This window comes from Phaseolus vulgaris, chromosome 9 (assembly GCF_000499845.2).
Source record: "Phaseolus vulgaris cultivar G19833 chromosome 9, P. vulgaris v2.0, whole genome shotgun sequence".
In the NCBI taxonomy this organism is placed as follows: Eukaryota; Viridiplantae; Streptophyta; class Magnoliopsida; order Fabales; family Fabaceae; genus Phaseolus; species Phaseolus vulgaris.
This window is the reverse complement of record NC_023751.2, coordinates 15,971,721-15,991,322: the sequence shown is the minus strand read 5'-3', so window position 1 is coordinate 15,991,322 and position 19,602 is coordinate 15,971,721. Positions and strand designations below refer to the sequence as shown.

The 19,602-nt window shown below is 32.0% G+C and overlaps 1 protein-coding gene and 1 long non-coding RNA gene across 2 annotated transcripts; both read left to right on the top strand.

Moving 5' to 3' along the window:
* The first annotated feature begins 13,556 nt into the window (after nucleotides 1-13,556).
* Nucleotides 13,557-15,210, top strand: LOC137821469 (protein OXIDATIVE STRESS 3 LIKE 4-like). The gene is made up of 2 exons (XM_068626077.1): nucleotides 13,557-14,443; nucleotides 14,648-15,210. The coding sequence occupies exons 1-2, from the start codon at nucleotides 14,157-14,159 to the stop codon at nucleotides 15,111-15,113; spliced, it is 753 nt and encodes a 250-aa protein (XP_068482178.1). The 5' UTR covers nucleotides 13,557-14,156; the 3' UTR covers nucleotides 15,114-15,210.
* Nucleotides 15,211-15,277: 67 nt separating this feature from the next.
* On the top strand, nucleotides 15,278-16,346 carry LOC137821470 (uncharacterized). The gene is made up of 2 exons (XR_011082813.1): nucleotides 15,278-15,654; nucleotides 15,756-16,346. It is a non-coding gene; the product is annotated as an uncharacterized lncRNA (long non-coding RNA).
* The last annotated feature ends 3,256 nt before the right edge of the window (nucleotides 16,347-19,602 follow it).

Genomic DNA, 19,602 nt, shown 5'->3' with positions numbered 1-19,602 from the left:
CGCTCAAGTAAGTATGAGATTCTACGCGCAGTTTCGTCAGTGAATGAAAACGTACCTTTCTCTGGCTTGAGCACAGTATTTATAGGATTGCCTAATGGGCTTTCTATCCCTTGGGCTCAGGGTGGTTATGGATATGTCTTGTCAGTCGTGCTCCGGAATACCCGGGGAACATATCTTCTCTAAACGCATATTCCTTATTCTTCGGAGGTGTATCTTAACCACCTTAGCTTGTCACATAAATGCCCTTACATTTATTGTGTATACGACCGGTCGTCCACGTGCGTTCGTTTCCATTTAGTGTATAAGGCCGGTCGGCCACGTAAGTTCGTCCGGTGCCTACCAGTACACTTGCCCCCCAGGCTCGAGGTGAATAAAAGCCGAAGAGTCGTAATAATTGTTGTGCCTTTCGAGTTGTCAGACATTAAATTTAACGGAATGACGGGACGTTCGCATTAGCGAAGAATATTTTCGGTTAGGCATCGGACAAGCGGCCTGACTGCATGGAGCACCCCTGGAGGACGAGTACGACAGAAAAAATAATAGTTGATGGAAAGCTGGTGCCGATCAACCTCGATGATAATTTAAATGGAAAACTGGTAGGCACCGGACGAACTTACGTGGCCGACCGGCCTTATACACTAAATGGAAACGAACGCACGTGGACGACCGGTCGTATACACAATAAATGTAAGGGCATTTATGTGACAAGCTAAGGTGGTTAAGATACACCTCCGAAGAATAAGGAATATGCGTTTAGAGAAGATATGTTCCCCGGGTATTCCGGAGCACGACTGACAAGACATATCCATAACCACCCTGAGCCCAAGGGATAGAAAGCCCATTAGGCAATCCTATAAATACTGTGCTCAAGCCAGAGAAAGGTACGTTTTCATTCACTGACGAAACTGCGCGTAGAATCTCATACTTACTTGAGCGTCGGAGTGCCTTCGCAGGTACCCTCCCCGCCCGACCGAAGTTGATAGCACGAAGGGACGACCGACCAAACGAGACAGCAAGAAAGGACAATCGACCAGAGGAGAAGAAGATCAACACGTCAGCAATTACACCACGTCAACCGACCGTGCCTGGGCCCCATCTCTCCACTCAGGTACAGTAATTGCATCAGGTAAGGATGTTGGACATGTAAGGACTGAAATACATCAACCCCAAACTTCAATTATGGCTATTTTATCCCATTATTAAAGTCACTTTTGACTCAAAAATATCAATCCCAACCAATGCCTCCTAATGCAAAAAGAATACTTTTTTTTCTTTTCTTTTGGGTAGTGGAGGTCCTACCACTGGTCCTAGCTAAACAAAGGGACACCAAATCTCATTAGGGAGGGAAAGTTCATTGTGTTGGTAGGCGGCTAGAGCTCATCATTTGCACTATAATATAACTCACACATTTTTCACTATAATATAACTCACACATTTTTCACTATAATATAACTCACACATTTTTCACTTAATGGGTTTTCTCGTGCTGATAGAGTTTTTTTTGAATATATTATATTACAAAATGAACTTTAAGTCTAACTCAACCCTATAAAATCGATTCATGATGTGAGGTTTGCATTTACTTATATACAATGAATTGTTTTTATATCTAGTCGACGTGAAATCTCCAACACACCCTCTCACGCCAAGAGTGATAGCTCGTGCGTGAGATAACATATTATGAGTGGTTCGATAACGGCCCGATAACGGGTGACATGATAAGCCCAACAAACGCTCGTTAGGATAAATTCGAAATGATTTTAATAACATATTATTGAGATGGAATTCCAAATGTCATTGACAATTGATTTTTTGATTGCCCTTTATCTTAGCAACAACTTTGGCCATTCATTTCTCTTTTCACCTTTTTTTTCCATGGCCTTTATGCATCTAAGTGGACGTTGAAACTCGTATTGTGTGATGAATGAAGTTTTCCTAAAAGTCTGATAACCTATTGATCATGTAATTGTGTGACAGAATTGGGTGTAGGCCTCCATTTGAATGATTGTTTTCCTAGTCCAACCAAAAACTTCTTATGTAACACTTCCATCGTTCATTTGGGGTGCTACGATGTTGTTGCATTTCGACGTTGACGGTCACTTTCTAAAGTAAAATCAGACAAAAGCAAAGTAATAGAATTTATCATCTAAATTCTTTATCTTATTCTTAAAATAACTTCTGGTTGTAATTGATATTTTGAAAATCTTAAAGTACACTTTTTAAAACTTCCATTCCTTTTTTATATAATTTTTTTTTCTTCTTTTTTGTAAGAAAAAGATTATACAAAATAATGTATAAATCAATTATATTTTCTGTTAATTAAATAAAAATAGATGTCACAATATTACTTTTTTATTTGAGCAATTTCGTCGTTTATAAAAAAGAGAGTTGGTGGGAAATATAATATTTCGTCCAAGTTGATAAAAGTTACGGAAGGGAGTAAAAAAAATGGATGACGGTAATTAAGTATTTTAATGTGACTCACTTCGCTAATTAATGTTAACTGTGAATGCACAATTAAAAAAATTATACTGTTAGTTTAAAGAAAACGTCAAAACCTAGTAAAACACTCCTTACCAGAAAATCATAAAATAGAAACAATTTTTAAATAAAAAAATAATTAATTAATATAACGATTAAATTAAAAATAATTTTAGAAATTAAAAAAATTATAATTTTTAAATTATTTTTTATTATTAAATAGTTTCTAAATTAGTATCTAATTAACAATCAATGTTTTTCTACCAAATCGATAACAAAAACATTCGTAGTTAATTAGATATAAAAATTATTTAACAATAATAAAAAATAATTTATAAATATTTTTTTTAGTTTTTAAAATATTTTTTAATTTAATTATTATGACAATTAAATATTTTTTATCTTTAAATTTTTTTTTAATTTTTTTTTTCTTGTAGTGACTATTAGTAATTATCTTAAACTTCTCAAAAATATTAATCACTGAAATTCATTTTTATACTTAGCATGATCAAGCAATAGTTCTTATAATGGATAAGGGGTGTGGACTAACCCACTAAAAACAGACTATGTTAACCTATTTCTCATAAGAATTACAAATTGATTTCTTTGCTCCGTACCACAATTTTATAACCGTAAAAAAAAATGTTTTAAAAAAATACATACAAAATATATCTTATTTTAATTTAATGTTTTGCTCTCTTTTTTTGTATTTTATGAGTCTATCTTGTAATGAGTTAAATAAGAAATTAACAAATACATTAAATAAAGATGTCAAATTACATCTTTCATAAAGAAAAAAATATAAAAAATAAAATATTATTTAAGCTACTAAAAACTACAATAACTAACTATGATCTTACGTTGACTTCAAAAATATTATTATCATTTTAATAATATTGGACAATATCATTATCATTCTTTCATTTTAATAATATTGGATGTAATTTTAGAAAAACTTTCATCTTTGTTTTAAGAATTGAAATTAAATTAAAAAAAATTATAAAATTTTGATTCATCTTGTCTCATAACTAGCCTGCATGAGCTTATAACTATAAAGTATGAAAGAGGAGTTTAAGTGGATTAACATCTTAACATTGTTAGTCTATATTGTGTTTATTTCTATAGATCATAGATGATTTATTTATTTATTTTAAACAAAAGCTTTCATGTTAAGCATCACCATGCAACTTGATATCTCAGTTATGCTGACACCTCAAGTAACAATAATTATTCGTTATCACATAAAAAAAAGTATTATTAAAAAAGAAAAAAGAAAGAAAATACAAAAATATGGGAGGACTAGACCAAAATCCATATATTAACAAAAACGATACAGAAGTAGACTATACTTATTTATAAAGAATTTTAAGAACAGACTAGATGACAGTCTATTATACCAATGAAAAGATTCTCTATGAATAAATCCTAAATTAGCCAACTTATTAGCATATGCATTCCCTTCACGAAAATTATGAGTAACCTTAAACCTGATTTTCTCACAGTGATTAAGACAAATATTTCATCGATTACGAAGCATCCAAGGAACATTGGTCCTAGCAGTAAATACAACACAAACCAAAACAAATCACATTCTAGTCAGACATTAGTAAGCCCCATCATTTGAGCTTCTTTCATAGCATATATAACCCCATAAAACCCAGCAATCAGAGCAATCTGAACTTCAAGAAACACAGATAAAGTTCCAATATTTGGTTTAAAATAAACTGTGGTAAAATTTCTTAGTTTATGGTTAAGTACATTCTTTAAAACTTTTTTTTTGTCTTGATTTTTAACTTTTGGTTTGTAGATTAAAATGTTGTTTTTCTCAAACGATAAAAACATATAATTACTTTGAATGATTAAGTATCAACGTTTTGAGATCATGTACTTTTAAATTTGTAAATTTAAATATACTTTACTTTAAAATTGGGTAATAAGATAATTAGATTTGATAACAACAAAGAGACAAATATAAAGATAATAAAAAAGCAATAATAACTTCCAAGTTCTTATCCTTGCTAGTTTTGGTACTTGGATTACATGATATAAATTAGTTGTGTTTATTTGAATTGTATTCAAATGTAGATTATGTGCTTGTTTGAGTGGATTGCAAAAAACCCTTTATCAAGATCTTAGCAAAGCCTTATGAGATAAGGTGTTCATAGTGAATTTATATTATTGTATTGAAAGAGATAAGGTAGGTGTGTGTGCAAGAATCATGAGTCCATAGTTTTGATCTAATTGCAGTGTTTGTTTGTAACTTGTTTTCATTATAAAATTCCCTCATTTTGGAATATGTGTCTGCCAATAATAACCCAAGTCCACCAAAATCAAACTCAGATATTCTGTTTCTTCTTAATTAAATAAAAACCACAGCACACTCATTCCCATAAAAGAAAATTCATTGAATATTGAGATGGTTACCAACTAGTAGGGACATTAACAGCTGCACAATTCATATTAAAGACATGCACGTACGTTGTTATTGCTGTAATCTATTCAACATGTTGCTATCTCTCTGCTGTTCATCTTTTATCATCATCACCCTTCAATTATCATCAATAGATCTTCTACTGTTAAAACTCATTAATTAATATTTCCCACAATAAATCCTTAATATATCTTCTCAAATTCATAATAAATGCATTCTAGACTTTAAGCCTAACTTCAATTTCATATCATCTCAATAACTCTATAGTTTTAATCAACCAATTGTCAATTGAAAATCATCACAATTAAAATAATAATTTATCAATTATATTATAATAATATAAATAAATTATGGATGCGTTATAAAAGTGTCACCATCTCTTGTTCCATCATATTTGATAAATACTTTCTGCGTCGGATAATACTATTAATGTCGCAAATCAATTTAACTTTCTTTTCAATTCAATTCTCTGTTTAATTATATCTTACGTTAATTTACAATGGGTATATAAAGTGATCATTCTTATTTTTATAAGATATAAGGTTAATTTATAATGTATAAAATATTTTTTTTTATGAGTTAAACTTCAACTTAACCCTCTTCATAAATTGTAATAATATTTTGAAGACTTAAATATTTTAAGTCATAATATCTATACCTATATATAAAGGGGATTCCCAAGAAGAGCGTCTGGAAAAATATTGTACAACCACTGATCTTCTCCAAGCACAAATCGCATCTTTTTCTCGTTCTAAGTTACTCTCAAATAATCAATGTCATACTTGTTGTTCCTCTCGACCTTTGCTTCCTAAACATGCTTTTTGATCCACTGCTGCAAGACCCACCTCCAAACCTTCATGGATTGCTTCCTCCTTCTCCTCCAACTCTACCAACTCATCAAAGATTAAGTGCAAAATCTGTTGAAAAATTGGTCATTACACTTCTGATTGCTGGCATATATATGAACGTCATTCTACATCGTCTATTTTTGCTCATACTTCACAATTGGCACCCATGCCTCATAACTCTGATGAACCTTCCATTCTTGGATCTCCTCCTACATCTACAAATTCTTTTTGGTACCCAAACAGTGGTGCCTCACATCACTTCACTCATGATGAAGCCACACTAACTACTAAAGCTCCATACACAGGATCCGAAACAGTCAAAATAGGTAATGGTTATGGTTTGTATATTAAAAATGTTGGTATTGCAATATATACTAATCCTCATAATCATTGCACGTTTTCTTTGAATAATCTCTTCCATGTTCCTCACATAACTAAAAATCTTCTCAGTGTATCTCATTTTACTCTTGATAATGATGTTTTTTTTTTTAATTTCATCCTCACCATTGTTTTGTCAAAAAGCAGGGCACCAAAGAGATCCTTCTTCATGGGATGCTTAGGAATGGCCTATATATGTGTTTTCCAATTTTATTCCTTTTTCTCCACTTCCTGTTAATAATACTACTATTTCACATGCAAATGATACATACAAGTTATGGCATGCACAATTTGGACATGCTCATGCCAGTGCAATTCATCGTATTATGCACCACTGCAATATTGTTTTCTCTGCTATATTTTGTGATTCATGCATTCTTGGAAAACATCATCAATTACCTTTTACTGACTCACACACCTTTACACGACTCCTCTTCAACTTATTTACATTGATATCTAGGGTCCATCTTCCATTGCTTCTTCTAATGGCTCTTACTATTACATTTCTTTTCTTGATGTATGCACTAAATACACATGGTTTTATCTCTTACATCATAAATCTCAAGTTGCTACAGTTTTTAAATCCTTTAAAATCTTGGCTAAAAACCAAACTGGTTTTGCTCTAAAAAAATATCCAAACTGATAATGCCAAAGAATTTGTGTGTTTAAAGTCATATCTTGTTGAACATGGTATCCACCATCGTTTGATTTGTCCCTACACCCATGAGTAGAACAAATCTATTGAAGGCAAACATCGTCACATAACCGATGTTGGATTAACTCTTGCTCACGCCAAAATCCCTATAAAATACATGGGTGAGGCCTTCACCACCGTTGTGAACATTATCAACGTTTTACCATCATCTGTTATTAAATTTGATACTCCTCATCATTTTGGTTGCCGCAATGCAAGAAGAATACGATGCCTTACATGCCAATCATACTTGGAATCTCACCTCACCACCATCTAATGTCAAACCCATTGGTTGTAAGTGGATGTTCAAAAATAAGTACAACGTTGATGGTTCCTTCCAACGTCACAAAGCTAGGCTTGTCGCCAAAGGATTTCATCAACATACCGACATCGATTACTCAAAATCTTTTAGCCTTGTGATCAAGTGAGCAACCATACGTATTGTTTTAACCATTGCTTTGTCCAACAAATGGCCTATTCACCAAATTGACATCAACAATGTTTTTCTTTATGGTAATCTACAAGAATCAATTTACATGTTTCAACCGCCAGATTTGAAATAGATTCTCAACTAGTCTGCAAACTTCACAAATCAATTTATGGGATCAAACAAGCATCAAGATCTTGGTTTCAAAAGTTAAGTCATACTCTGTCTTCACTTGGTTTTTCTTCAACTATTCATCTTTATTTATCAAAACTGACACACATACTACATTATTTATTCTAATTTATGTTGATGATATTCTCATAATTGGAAGTTCTTTTAGTGTTATATAGTCACTAATTATTTCACTACAACAACACTTTGGACTCAAAGATCTCGACATGCTCCATTAGTTCCTTAGGATTGAAGCTTCGTGGACTCCCAATGGTTCTCTTCATCTTTATCAAACAAAGTACATCAAGGATCTACTACAAAAGTTAGGAATGTTATCATCCAAACCACAACCAACGCCAATGATATCCTCCATTTGTCTCACATGGGATGGAACCACAGTCGTTGATGATCCTTCTCTATACATATCCATTATTGGCTCACTTCAATACATTCTCATCACTCATCCTGAATTATCATATAGTGTCAACAAAGTATATCAGTTTCTTCATCATCCTCAACTTTACCACTGGAAAGTTGTCAAAGGCATATTACGATATCTTGCTGGAACTACATCACATGGTTTATTACTTCAACCTTCTCCACACTTCAACATCACTGCCTTTGCCAATGCTGACTAGGGATTTGACCCAGATGATCGAAAATCCACTTCTGGATACATTGTTTATTTGGGACTCAATCCAATAGCTTGGGCTTCAAACAAACAAAAGATTATCTCTCTCGTAGCACTACAGAAGCCGAGTATCGCATCATTGCTGCTTCTTTCAAAAGTTGCTAGACTTGACACAGTGAGAGTATTGCTAGCAGTAGCTGCTCATCATGCATGGGACGTGTTTCAGCTTGATGTAAAAAGTGCCTTCTTGCATGGTGAAATTCAAGAAAATATCTATGTTCATCAACCTGTTGGGTTTCTCAAAGAAGGTAGAGAAGGCCAAGTATACAAGCTAAATAAAGCTCTCTACGGGCTCAAACAAGCTCCACGAGCCTGGTACAGTAAGATTGAAGCTTATTTTGCCAGAGAACAGTTTGCACGATGCACCAGTGAACACACCTTGTTCACAAAACAAGTTAGAGGCGATATTTTAATAGTAAGCTTGTATGTGGATGATCTCATCTTTACTGGGAGTTGCAGAGCTATATGCGAAGAATTTAAACACTCAATGCAGTTGGAGTTTGACATGACTGATCTTGGCAAAATGAGACACTTCCTGGGCATAGAAGTCATACAAAATGAAGCTGGTATTTTTATCTGCCAAAGAAGATATGCACGTGAGATTCTAGCTCGGTTTGATATGTTACATAGCAACTCTGTACGAAATCCCATGGTTCCAGGAACTGCTTTATCTAAGGATGATGAAGGAATTCCTGTAGACGCTACAAGGTTTAAACAAGCAATTGGCAGCCTCATGTACTTGACAGTCACACGTCCAGACTTAATGTTTTGTGTCAGTTTAATTAGTAGATATATGGCCTACCCCAAAGAGTCCCATTGGGCAGCAACAAAACGTGTTCTCAGGTATCTACAAGGCACTATTGAACATGGTCTCTTCTATCAAAAGGGACAGCAGAAAATAAGCTTTTCTGCCTATAGTGACAGCAACTATGCAGGAGACTGAGATGATAGGAGAAGCACTACTGGATCAGTATTTATGTTTGGAACTGCTGCTGTATCTTGGGCTTCAAAAAAACAGCCTGTGGTAAGCTTATCAACCACTGAAGCTGAATACATTGCTGCAGCATATTGTGCATGCCAATGTATTTGGGTCAAACGAATTATAGAGCATCTTGGAATAGAAGCAAACGGAGCTACAAAAATTTTCTATGATAATGGTTCTGCCATACAATTGTCCAAGAATTTAGTTTTTCATGGCAGGAGTAAGCATATAGCAGTAAGATTCCATTTTCTCAAAGACTTAGTTAATGATCAAACTATCACACTGAAATACTGCAATACAAATGAGCAAGTGGCTGACATTATGACAAAAGCTTTAAAGATTGAACAATTTGAAAAACTGAGACGTTTGCTTGAAGTATTTGCAGTTCATGAGATAAGCTCAAGAGCTTAAGGGAGGAATTGTTAGCTATTTTTAATAAGTCAATAAACAGTCTTAACTTATAGGACGGACTAGGTCTAAGTAGTTGCTTATTTTACGCTTCATTTGTTACCATTTCAGTTTATACAAGTCATGCTTCTATTATTGAATAAATCATGTATTCTCTTCCTAACTTTCTCTATGCTTTCATATATTTAGATTAACAGATGCAAGTGCTAGCCATCTACCAGAATTTGAAGCAGAGTTTAGTCCAGTAAGAAAGTTGGATCTAGAAGGGTAAAGTAGGATGGTCAAATTTCAGGTTTTCATGGATGTGTAAGTAGGTATCATAGAAGGATATGAAGATTTGAAAGGTGTCACATGGATTATGGGCTTTGATGTAAACGAGGGAGGCCTTGGACAAGTTTGAATTTTGATGTATAAAAGTAATATATTAATTGAAAAAGTAAAATTATTTTAATAAATGATATATTTTTTATTTCTGTGATTTTTTAAAAATTATCGTCCCTGTAAGACAGAGAAAGTTGTCTAAATGGATAACAAGTGTCAAACTTGATGCAAATTATAAATGGTGTGTAGCGGATTACATGCTTTTTTTATGCAAGTTTCAACTTTGATGTTGTTTTGGGCAGGTTTCATGCTTTGATGCAATAAAATAAAAGGTTGCAGGCAAATTATAAACTTTAATACGAGTTTCAGTAAAACAGCAAGAGCATGATGCAACAAAAGTAAATGCAGGCAATTGTGATATGATCCTTGATAGTATGAATAATGTTTGAGGGTCAAAAAATGTGAACCTGCCTAATTAATGATTAAATATTTGACATCATTAAAAGAATATTTCTCAAAATATTTTAAAATAGAATTAATTAATTTTGAAAATATATCAATTTTGGTATTTTTTATTAATTTTCTACTTGAAAAATTAATTTATTGAATTCTTAAAATATCTTTTTATTTTTGAAAAAGTTTTTGGAAATGAAACATAAGGAAGTAATCCGTTATGGAAAATAAGGTAAACAAAAGTACTCAATAAATTTAACATAGTTTCGCACCTTATTTATGAATCTTCACTAAGTTATAGAAAAATTATCTTTCTAAAATCTTGAAATAGTTAACATTGTCATTTTAAAGAGTAAGAAATAGTAAAACAAGTTGGGTAAATGGTAGGGCAGATGTTGCCTGTAGATTTAGGATTGCTTCAGTTTGTGAAATTATCGTCAAACAAGGGGTTGACAATGGTTGAAGGACATAACACATGGAATGAAAGAGAAACCTTCTATTTTTTTTATCTCCCATTTTATGCTGAATTATGGGATAAATTTTTATCTAACACCATTTACACTTTTATTTTTCTATCTAGCACTCTTTTGTTTTTATTTTTCTATCTAACACCTTTTCTGTTTTTATTTCCCTATCTAGCACCCTTTTTATTTTTATTTCCCTATCTAGCACCATTTCAAAAATAAATAAATAAATAAATTATTATTTTATTTTTGATAATTTTAATTTTGAATGCATTAAAAAATAAATATTTTTAATGTTTAAAATAGTTAGAAATATAATTAATGAATAAAGAAATGAGTTTTTACAAAATAAAAAATAATAATAAATTTAAAGTTTAAAATTATTTTTTTTAAGAATGAAGAAAATAAAAAATTAAACCCTACAACAACATAAAAGTTGAATCTATAAACATAAATTAGTATTTATATTTTTATTATTATTAATTTTAAGTAAAAAATACAGGACATAATTATAAAAAAAACAAAGTCAATTAGTATTAATTAACCGTAGACACACAAATAATATTGAAGTGTCTACCTTAAATGCAAAATCCTAAACAAAAAATTAATGCAAATGTTAGACTTAATGCTTAAATATGAGAAGAAGAAAATGCAAAAATAAATAAGTCTAGAAAATAAAAACAGCAACAATAAAATAAAAACAAAAAAGAATGGCAGAAAAAAAAAATAACTAAAAACATAACAGATACAAAACAAAATAAGATAAAGATAAAATATACAAAAAAAAACCAAATAAGATAAATATAAGAGATATAAGGCGATACTAAATAAATATATGTTGATCATAAAAAAATGAAAGATGATTATTCATTTAATATTTTCTTCAATGGTACATTAAATAGTTTGTGCGAAATGAAACATAATTAATGACGAGGAGTGCACAATCCAGTAATGTTGGGACAGGTTCTTTATGTGTGTCCTGGTGTTTGACAATATGAATTTTTTTTGTTCGTTGTTCTCTTATGTCCATAACAGTCCTTATTCAACTTGGTTTTTTTATAATTATGTCATGTATTTTTTACTTGAAATTAGCATGATTACATCATCAATAATAATAAAAATAAATACTAATTTATGTTTATAGATTCAAATTTTATGTTGTTGTAGAATTTAATTTTTTATTTTCTCCATTCTTAAAAAAAAATTAAGCTAAACATTTTAAATTTATTACTTTTTTATTTTTATTTTGTAAAAACTAATTTCTTTTTTCATTAATTATATTTCTAACTATTTTAAATATTAAAAATATTTATTTTCTAATGCATTCAAAATTAAAATTATCATTTTTTTAATTTATTATTTATTTATTTATTTATTTTTGAAATGGTGCTAGATAGGAAAATAAAATATAAAAGAATGTTGACTAGAAAAATAAAAACAAAAGAGTGCTAGACAGGGAAATAAAAACAAAAGATAAAAACAAAAGAGTGCTAGATGGAAAAATAGAAATGTAAATGATACTAGATAGAGAATTTAATTGAGTGAGATCGACTAAAACTTCAAAGATGGATGGAAAATATCATTGTAAGATTTGATGGAATGCTAAACTGTAATATCATGCAAATCCCATTTAGATATCTAGGGATGCTAGTAAATAAAATCACAAAGACAAAAAGAATAACACGTCATTTTGTTGACGATAAAATCAAATAAAAATACAAAATAAATTTTCCTAGTAAAATTTAATTAAAAATATGTAAATATATGATATAATTAAAAATTAGTTAAGTAATTAAAATATATAAAATGTAAAATAAAAAATACTGCTTAACTTACCCCTCACCTACTTCATTCCTAAACATTAATGTTGTTAAATATTCGTAGAGTGATAAAACATGTCGTTAAATATTTATTTTTAACACGTGAGTTGTGAAATATCATAGAGACAAAGAATAAATTAATGGATAAATTGAAGACACGAAGACAAAAATAATAATACGTCATTCTGTTAACCATAAAATCAACTAATAAATTAGACAAAAAAATTAATACACAATAAAAATTAAAAATGTAATTAAAAATATATAAATTTATTATATAATTAGAAATTAATTAAGTAATTAAAATATATAAAATGTAAATAAAAAACAAAAATACTTAACTTACCCCTCACCTGCTTCATCGCAAAACATTAATGTCTTTTTTGTCTTTGTCTATGTAAGTAAATATTCGTAGAGTGATAAAACATGTTGATAAATATTTATTTTTATAGTATAGAACAAAGACTAAAATGACGTTGAATTTATAGTTAAATTTTATATAATGTGATTTGTAACAGCGTAGGCTTAAATAGAATAAACTGATTTGCACACCAACAATAGGCTCAACCTCACACGAAATGACAACTTAAAAGGAATAAATTATTTGGCAATTACAAATTATATATAGAAAACTCGTTCTTTATTATTATTGTCGCAATCTCTCTATTTATTAACTCTCCTACAACTACAGTATCAAAGTCTTCATTCTGATTTCATCCCTATCCAAAATAGTTTCGAAAGAGAAATTTTTGCATAATGATTATTGCCATTTATTGTAATGTAAAGTTTTGAATAAACCCACATTGAATTATTGAAGTTATTCTCCGAGACAGAAACTATAAAAGTAAGAGTAAATTTTACAGGTTACGATATTACGATGGGACGTTAAAATATTTAAAGGGAATGAATGCGGTTTCAGGTCTCAACATCCAAAATTATTTTACTATATTTTCGTGAGAAAATTGAAGTGAAATATTTCGAAAGACGTGCCCTCTATAGTAGAAACAAAACATGGTGATGGTGTGATGAAGAACCCTAATTCAGTGAGTTGTTCGATTATTCGGGTGAGAATTGAGGAAGGAAAATGATTCAGTTGAAATATCCGGAATCGAAATTCCCGAATAAGGAAGCATGCGCTTGGTCTGATATAATAAAAGGAAACACTGAGAGGATAAGCATCAGACACCCATGATGAACAACATTAAACACATAATATTCAAGGTAAACGGGGTTTTCTGGTCCCTGTTCTTGCCACGTCACGCACCCAACGTGTCAAATCCTTCTCTCTCACCCCATGCTTCTTTTCCTTTTTTATTTTCTGTTTATTTTATATATATCAACAATAATCCTTCCTCATTCTCCATCATCCCACTTAATTTCTTTTCGGCCTTATCTCTATTCCTCTGCAACTTTCTCTCTCTCTCTCTCTCTGGGAGTTTGCAGATTGATGACAAGTAACCCCATTACGTGGAAGCCTAGGAGGAAGAGAAGACGAAGAGGACAAGGGTGACTGAATCGCCGCTTCGGGGGGGGGCTTCTTGTTTCGTTTTAGTTTAAGCTTTTTTCGGGAGAAGAAGGTGAATACAAATGGAGGTATTGTTGGGACCCGCTTTCACAATCGACGTTCCGGCGTCTCCGCCGCTGGACGGAAACTCCGAAGATCGGATCTTCCTTAACGGGTCGCCGGAAAATGACCGGTCGAACTTCCGGATCTCGGGCCCGTCCAAGTTCTTCACCGGCGGCGAGTCGGAGAGTTCGTCGTCGATCGGAACCCCCGACGACAGTGACAACGAGGAGGAGGAAGTGCAGAGCAAGTTGAAGATACGAACTGGGTTGGGGTCTTTGAATGCTATGGAAGATTCTCTTCCCATCAAGTTAGTTCCTTTACTTTCTCTCTCTAAAAGCCCTCTTGTTTGATTTGATTCGATTCGATTCGATTCTCGTAGACACCGAATGTTTTTTGTTTTTTTTTTCCTGGGATGCTTTGTCTCCAATTAAAATGGTTTTTATTGAGTATTGGGTTTTGGTTTGTCGTATCTGATATGGGGATGTTTTGGGGTTTTTGATAAGCGATGCAGGAGGGGATTGTCTAGTCATTTTGATGGAAAATCGAAATCGTTCTCAGATCTATCTCAAGTGAGTGCTTTGAAGGAGTTGCAGAAGCAAGAGAGTCCTTTCAACAAGAGAAGAAGGGTTCTGATTGCATCCAAGTGGTCCAGAAGATCATCTTTCTATTCCTGGTCCAACCCGCAATCCATGCCTCTTTTGCCTGTGGTCGAGGATCGCGATGATGATGATGACGATTATGAAGAAGAAGAAGAAGAAGAGGAAGAAAAAGCAAGGAAAATTCCCTCTGCTTCTTCTTCCTCCTCTTCCTCCTTGGCTGAGGAAAAGAAACCAGAAGATCAAGTTCAACTGCGGCTCAACAGAGTGCCCGAATCTTATGCTGCTCATATGAGGCTTAGACTTGGAAGCTTCAAGTCAAGGAGCTTTTCTCTTGCGGATCTGCAAGAACACGATGACGAGGAAGAAGATGATGATTAATTGACATTTAACATAGGGTGTTTTTTTTTAAGTTGTTTTGTTTTATTCTTTTGTTATTGTTGTTACTAAATAAAATGAAAAATAGTATTAAGTTAAAGTAAGTATGTAAAAAACTGGTGCTTCTCTTTTTACTTTATGTTTAAAGAAATGAATTTTGATAAGGGATATACTGTGCATATCCTGTAGGTGTTGTAGGAAAGGTTGTTTGGTTGCGAATATAAAGTGGAAAAAGATAAAGAAGCAAAATTGGGTGAAGAAAATGAATACGTTGTTTGGGTGTGTTTAATTTTGTTTATAGATAGTGGGAAATGGGCATGGAAGGGTGGTCATAGTCACTTGGTCAGTATTTGTAGCGTATCTTCGACAAATCTTATCCTATCCTTTAAACTATCAATACTTCTCCCAAAAAAGAATGACTTTTTATTTATTAATTTTAAATTTTGGGTTTATTAAAAGGTTATTTATTTATTTATGGGTTGCAAGTTGTGCCCTGTTGTCTCTTCTCCAATAAGAATCGAATTTGAAGTGGTGATCTACCTAGGTAGGGTTTGTCATTTAGGTTTGTTGGTATCATTATAATTTATTTATATATTTATTTATTTATATCCTAACTTGACTTCCTTGCTTATTGGCTAAGCGTAGAACATGGCTAAAGCTGACATTTGAAGAAGAGAAGAGAGATCTGTTACAGGATCCATTGGAATATCTGCCTTGGATATGTGGATGGGGAAGTGTGGGTCCCCTCCATTCTCCCAAATCATAGTGCCAAACAACATTGGATTCCTACTCTTTTACTCTTTTAAACAATACTTACTTTTACATCAAGAACACCATTAATCTTTAAGGCAGCTGATTCAATCTAAAATTGCTGCTCTCCAACCTAAATTGTGTATACTCTAATGTTCAAAAGATGTTTAAAATTTGGAATTTGATAGAAGGGAAATGTTAAAGTGGAAGCAGAAAAGGATAAGTATAATGGTGGTTGGTGTTTGAAGATTCCCATGTGGTACATGTGGTAGAGATGAGAGAAGGTTGAAGGGGTTGACAAGATGTTGGTGGAGGGGTTGCATCTTGTTAGTCATCCTAGTTGCTGCTGCAACACTGGATGGAATATGATTTCTCACTCCCAAAAAAACATTTTCTTTATTATTTGATAATTGTCTCTGAAAATATATATATTTATTAATAGTTCGATAATGAATGACATGGTTCCCACAACTGAGTTGATCGAATAATATACGTTTGCGCAAGACGACCAAAATCTTCGGTTTATTAATGCTCAGTTAAGATCAGCAAAATTAAATCATCATTATAAATTAGGTAATACACATCTAAATGCAATAAACTTTACTAGTTCGGCCCAATAAGATAATTTTATTAAAATAATATAAATAACGCACATTTCAAAAGTAAGGTATGTCATTAATTACTGTACACATTCGAGTGTCAAAAGTTCTTTACTGACTTGAGCGTGTCTTCTGCCGGTATTCTCATTCGGCAATTCTCTTCAAAGATTGAGCAATTAGGCGACCGAGACTTAAAAGAGTAACACGAAGACTAAAGGAGTAGACTGAATTGCAAGTTTACCGATCGATAGAACGAAGGAAGACGAAGTCAGTCAACAGTTCTCTAGATTCCATCTCCCTAGCAAAAACAAGTAATATGATAAAATTAATAAATTTTTTAAAATTCTTTTTTATATTGAGATTTGACAAATTTAATAATTGTATGTAAAATTATATATTTATGAATGGCACGAGAAATTCTAAATTATTCTGATACGATATTAACAATTAAACTTAAATTTAAATTAATTTATAGAACAAAATTTACATTTTATATATTATTAAATATAATTATTTATAATAATGAAATATCATTATGTATAATGAAGGTAGAATTTCTAATACATTTTCTTATTTTTCCATCTTTATTTCCAACAATCACTCAATGATATTGGTTCAAGCATAATGTTTTCTTTAGTTTTGGAGAAAACTATATAAGAGTAAACCTTATCCACAAAACAAATATTATATCATACCAAAATTACAGCGGATCTTTGCATCACTTAGATATGAAAAAATTGCTCTAACTCATCTAAATTTTGTCATAAAATATTATTTTATTAAAAATGATTGTATATTCTTCTACTTTTCTTTCTAATAAAATAAGAAAAGAAACCTAAACATCTTCCATCTTATCTTTATTCCCATCGCCCGAAAGATAAGATATTTGTTTCTTCCATTGTTTTTATCTATTACATCTAATCTTCATTACGAATCCAAACATACAACTCTGGTATAGCCATAAAATATTAATTTTGCAGATGAAGTGAGTGAGGATGAAGATGCCTATGCCAAGGTCCCACTTCCTTAGGGGTTCAAAAACAAAAAAAACTGATCCTTCCAAATCAATGTTCTCCAGAGAGAGATAGAGAAGAGATAGAAATTTCAGATCTATTAAAAGAATTGTATATTATAGTGTACCGGTTGGACCCGAACGATCGAAGACTTAAATTAATGGCAAGAAAACAGTTACAACTAACATTGAATAGGTCAAAGGCACATCGAAACACACTTTCTTAATATCAGGATGTCACTACACATGACCAAAAGACCACTACACATGTCTTGGCAACCGGTTATCTGGCCCATGCGAGTGTGAAGATTCAAGTCAACCTATAAAAGGGACTTCTAAAAGGGGGAAAATGTATGTTTTTGGATATCTTAAGAGAATAGACTAATCGCTGACACTGATTTGAGCGTCGGAGTGCAATAGCAGGTATTCGCCGACCAAAGGAATGCACGCGCGAAGGAGAAAGAAGTTTGAAGAACTAGGAGATTACCAACACGACAACAAATTGTGTATCAAATAAATCAACGTTACTCAAACCCCGACATCCACACATGTACATATAGTAAGATTATATATGTTTGTTTGTATTTCTAAAATGCCAATTATGCTGACTTAAAAGTCTGGTTAGAAAACAAGTTTTTAAATAAATGGTCGTGATTATTTAATTAAACTTTATAATATATGCTTATGTATAAAAAGAAATCAAATATGATTCTCATGAAGTGTAACATTGTTGGTGGTAACTCGCGGTGTAGATTTTAAAACAAATTTATACGAGGTTAGGCCTTTAAAAAAAGTACACATGATGAATAAATATATATTACTCATCACACTTTATATACATCTTATTTTTTTGATTAATTATATATTTTTTTTTAAATAAGACCGTGACAAAACTTTAAAAACTTCAAAACGATTCATAATCCTACCTTATATTAAATCATAATCATTTAAAAAATATGTTTTGAGTGTATATGTTCTGATTCCTCATTTCTCAATTTACGGTCTCTTTGCTTCCTTCTTCTTTTTTCTTAATTTTCGATTGCCTTCAATTTGGTCTCTCATTGTTACCACAAATCATTCATAATTGCCGCAATTTGCTTAAAAGTGGGAGTTTCTTTATTATTATTGTACCGATGAAAGTAGCACGATTGATATAATGTCTCATACTCCAATGTCAGATCGACCGAACATAGTGAAAGCACGCGTCCATCGTGTCGAACGATAGATCACGTCCAATTACGTCTAATTGATGTTAATAATGTTAATCCGTGATTAGGAACTAGGTAACTCAGCCCTAAACAGAGTCCAACCCCTTAATCTGACCCAATAAGAAAAGCACACAACAGGTAATATAAATAGTGCACATTCCAATAAATCAAGTACGTCATTATCTACAGTACTTTGATAGCTGAGCGCCGAACACTTTTGCTGACTTGAGCGTTGGAGTGCATTCTGCAAGTATCTCCCATTCGATGTTTACGAGAACTGAGGACTGAGACTACGAAAGGAAGGTGAGCAACGAGTAGAAGAGGTTGGAAAACAACGTGACCGACCGACAAGAAGAAAAAAAAAACGAATTCTCTCAATAGTTCTCCAACTCACAACCCTTACACAATAACAATTATAATCTTGCAATGTTGCAATTTTTTATTATTTTTTTAAAAGATTTGCATGGTATAAGAATAATAGGTATCAAAATATTATAGTAAAAAGTTCTAAGATCCTTAATTAGAGCACTCAATATGTGTTTTTATCTTTTATTAGATATCTAGACCTATTTAAAGATGAGATGATATTTATTCATCAAACCGTACACTGTAGGTACCCCACATTGTTCCTAGAACATGTTGCTCAAACCTCCTTAAACCATGATGACCTTGGTCCTATAATTCCACATAAAAATCATTATTCAATTAGAATTAACAGCAAAGCGCATGAGCCCAATATCCTAACACAAGAAGATAATATGAAACATGATCGTATAAATTAAAAACAAAACCAAAATCACTGAAGTTAACATGTAGTTGGAAATAGCTGTAAGGTTTTAGTCACGGTTTGAAAATTGTTACGGGAAGTTTCATAGTTATTGATCCTATTAATGCTATTTTAAAGTGTTTGAGATTGGAAGAAA

Bases quoted from the DNA above. Each gene is read 5' to 3' on its own strand.
- LOC137821469 (XM_068626077.1), top strand. From the start codon at position 14,157: ATGGAGGTATTGTTGGGACCCGCTTTCACAATCGACGTTCCGGCGTCT. The intron at 14,444-14,647 runs GTTAGTTCCTTT...TAAGCGATGCAG, and splicing joins GAAGATTCTCTTCCCATCAA to GAGGGGATTGTCTAGTCATT.